The 2,099-nt window shown below is 48.1% G+C and overlaps 1 protein-coding gene across 1 annotated transcript; it reads right to left on the reverse strand.

Annotated features, from left to right (window-relative positions):
* Window positions 1–1,120: 1,120 nt before the first annotated feature.
* LOC126721236 (uncharacterized) lies at window positions 1,121–1,696 on the reverse strand. Its single transcript, XM_050424287.1, has one exon. It carries the CDS (start codon window positions 1,694–1,696, stop codon window positions 1,121–1,123), a length of 576 nt encoding a protein of 191 aa, XP_050280244.1.
* Window positions 1,697–2,099: the final 403 nt, after the last annotated feature.

Below are 2,099 nucleotides of genomic sequence, written 5' to 3' on the forward strand. Positions count from 1 at the left end.
ACAGGTAAAGCTCTTCTCCCGGCTTGGATGGACTGAGCAACCGTGGGGATGAAAGATATGCCTTTAAGTCATTAAATGCCGTCTGGCATTTGTCTGTCCATTCGAATGATTTCTTTAGAGTGCGGAAGAAGGGTAGACATTTGTCCGTCGCTCTTGAGACGAATCTGTTCAGGTCTGCGACTTTTCCGTTCACACTTTGGACCTCCTTAATCGTCCTTGGTGGCCCCAACTCCATTATGGCCCATACCTTCTCTGGGTTGACCTCTATACTGCTTTGAGACACCATGAAGCCCAAGAATTTCCCCGCTGTCACTCCGAACGCGCACTTGTTTGGATTTAGCTTCATGTTGAACAATCGGAGCGTGTCAAAGGTCTCCTTGAGGTCGTCTAGGTGATTATCTTCATGCAGACTTTTTACCAACATCTCGTCAACATAAACTTGTACGTTCCTGCCAATTTGGTGAGCAAACATCTTGTTCATTAACCTTTGGTATGTTGCCCTAGCATTTTTAAGTCCGAAAGGCATCACCTTGTAGCAGAATAATCCTTGGCTTGTAACAAAGGAGGTCTTCTCTTGATCAGATTCATCCGTCTTGATCTGGTTGTAGCCCAAGAAAGTGTCCATGAAGCTTAGGAGCTGGTGTCTCGTAGTTGAATCCACCAAGGTATCTATCCGTGGGAGCAGGTAGCTGTCTTTAGGGCAAGCCTTGTTGAGGTCCGTGAAATCTACGCACATCCTCCAGCTTCCGTTGGCCTTTTTAACCATGACGATGTTTGCCAACTGGTCGGGGTAATATACTTCTTGGATGAAATCTGCTTCTAGTAATTTTTGAACTTCCTCCGCTATGGCCTTGTCCCGTTCCTGGGCGAACACTTGTTTCTTTTGTCGGATTGGAGGGAATGAGGGAGATACATTTAACTTGTGAACTATGATTAAGGGGTCAATTCCTGGCATGTCATCTTGGTTCCAAGCGAACACGTCTTGGTTATCTCTGAGGAAAGTCGTGAGCGCTTTGCGTACTGGCCAACTGGCTAGTGTGCCAATTCTAGTCGTCCGTTCCGGCCGTGAGTTATCAAGGTTCACCTTTTCTAGTTCCTCCACTGGTTTTGCTAGTGCTCGTTACTCTCTGATACACATCGTTTGCTGTTGATCCTCCATCTCTAACATGGCAATATAGCATTCCCGCACCGCTACTTGATTTCCCCGTAGTTCTCCTACCCCGTAATCCGTTGGGAATTTAATCATCAAGTGGTATGTTGAAGTCGCTGCCTTCCAAGAATTGAGAGTGGGCCGTCTGAGAATGGCATTGTAGGCGGATGAGCAGTCGACTACGAGAAACGTCACCTCCCTAGTGATCTGTTGGGGATAGTCACCTGCCGTCATAGATAGTGTGATTGCGCCTAAGGGGAACACCTTCGTTCCTCCAAATCCCATGAGCAGGGCATTTGTTGGGGTTAACTGTTCCATATCAATCCTCATTTGCTGGAATGCCGGGTAGTATAGGATATCCGTTGAGCTGCCGTTGTCGACAAGGACCCGATGCATGTTATAATCTCCTATTTGCAAGCTGACCACAAATGCGTCGTCGTGCGGATGGTGAAGTCTCCGAGCATCATCTTCTGAAAATCCGATGATGGGGTTGTTTATTCCCGGAATTTTAGGTACGGATCTTGTTAGTTGGACGCTATGGACCATTCTGAGGTAGGTTTTGCGGGCTTTTTTGGAAGATCCGACAGGGGTTGTGCCCCCTACGATCATTCTTATGTCCCCTATAGGTGGTCTAGGGCGCTCATTCTCCCGTCGTGGGGCCTACTCCTGGGGTGGATTGGTTCTTTCCTTGTTAACGAATCTTTGTAGCTTCCCTTGTCTGATAAGAGCCTCAATTTGCTGTTTCAAATCGTAGCAGTTGGCTGTGTCGTGCCCGTGGTCACGGTGGAAGCGGCAGTACTTGTCCCTTGGCCTTTTGCTGGGATCTCCCTTAAGCTTACCAGGGAACGTCAGAGCTCCTTCATCTTTGATCTGCATTAGGACTTGATCTATCGAGGTGGTTAATGGGGCGAAGCTCGTGAACTTCCCAGTGGGGGGTCTAGAGCGCCTT

Source organism: Quercus robur, chromosome 4, assembly GCF_932294415.1.
Source record: "Quercus robur chromosome 4, dhQueRobu3.1, whole genome shotgun sequence".
Lineage (NCBI taxonomy): Eukaryota > Viridiplantae > Streptophyta > Magnoliopsida > Fagales > Fagaceae > Quercus > Quercus robur.

What these genes read in the sequence shown, in the direction of transcription:
- LOC126721236 (XM_050424287.1), bottom strand. Translation starts at nt 1,696, where the DNA reads ATGGTCCATAGCGTCCAACTAACAAGATCCGTACCTAAAATTCCGGGA.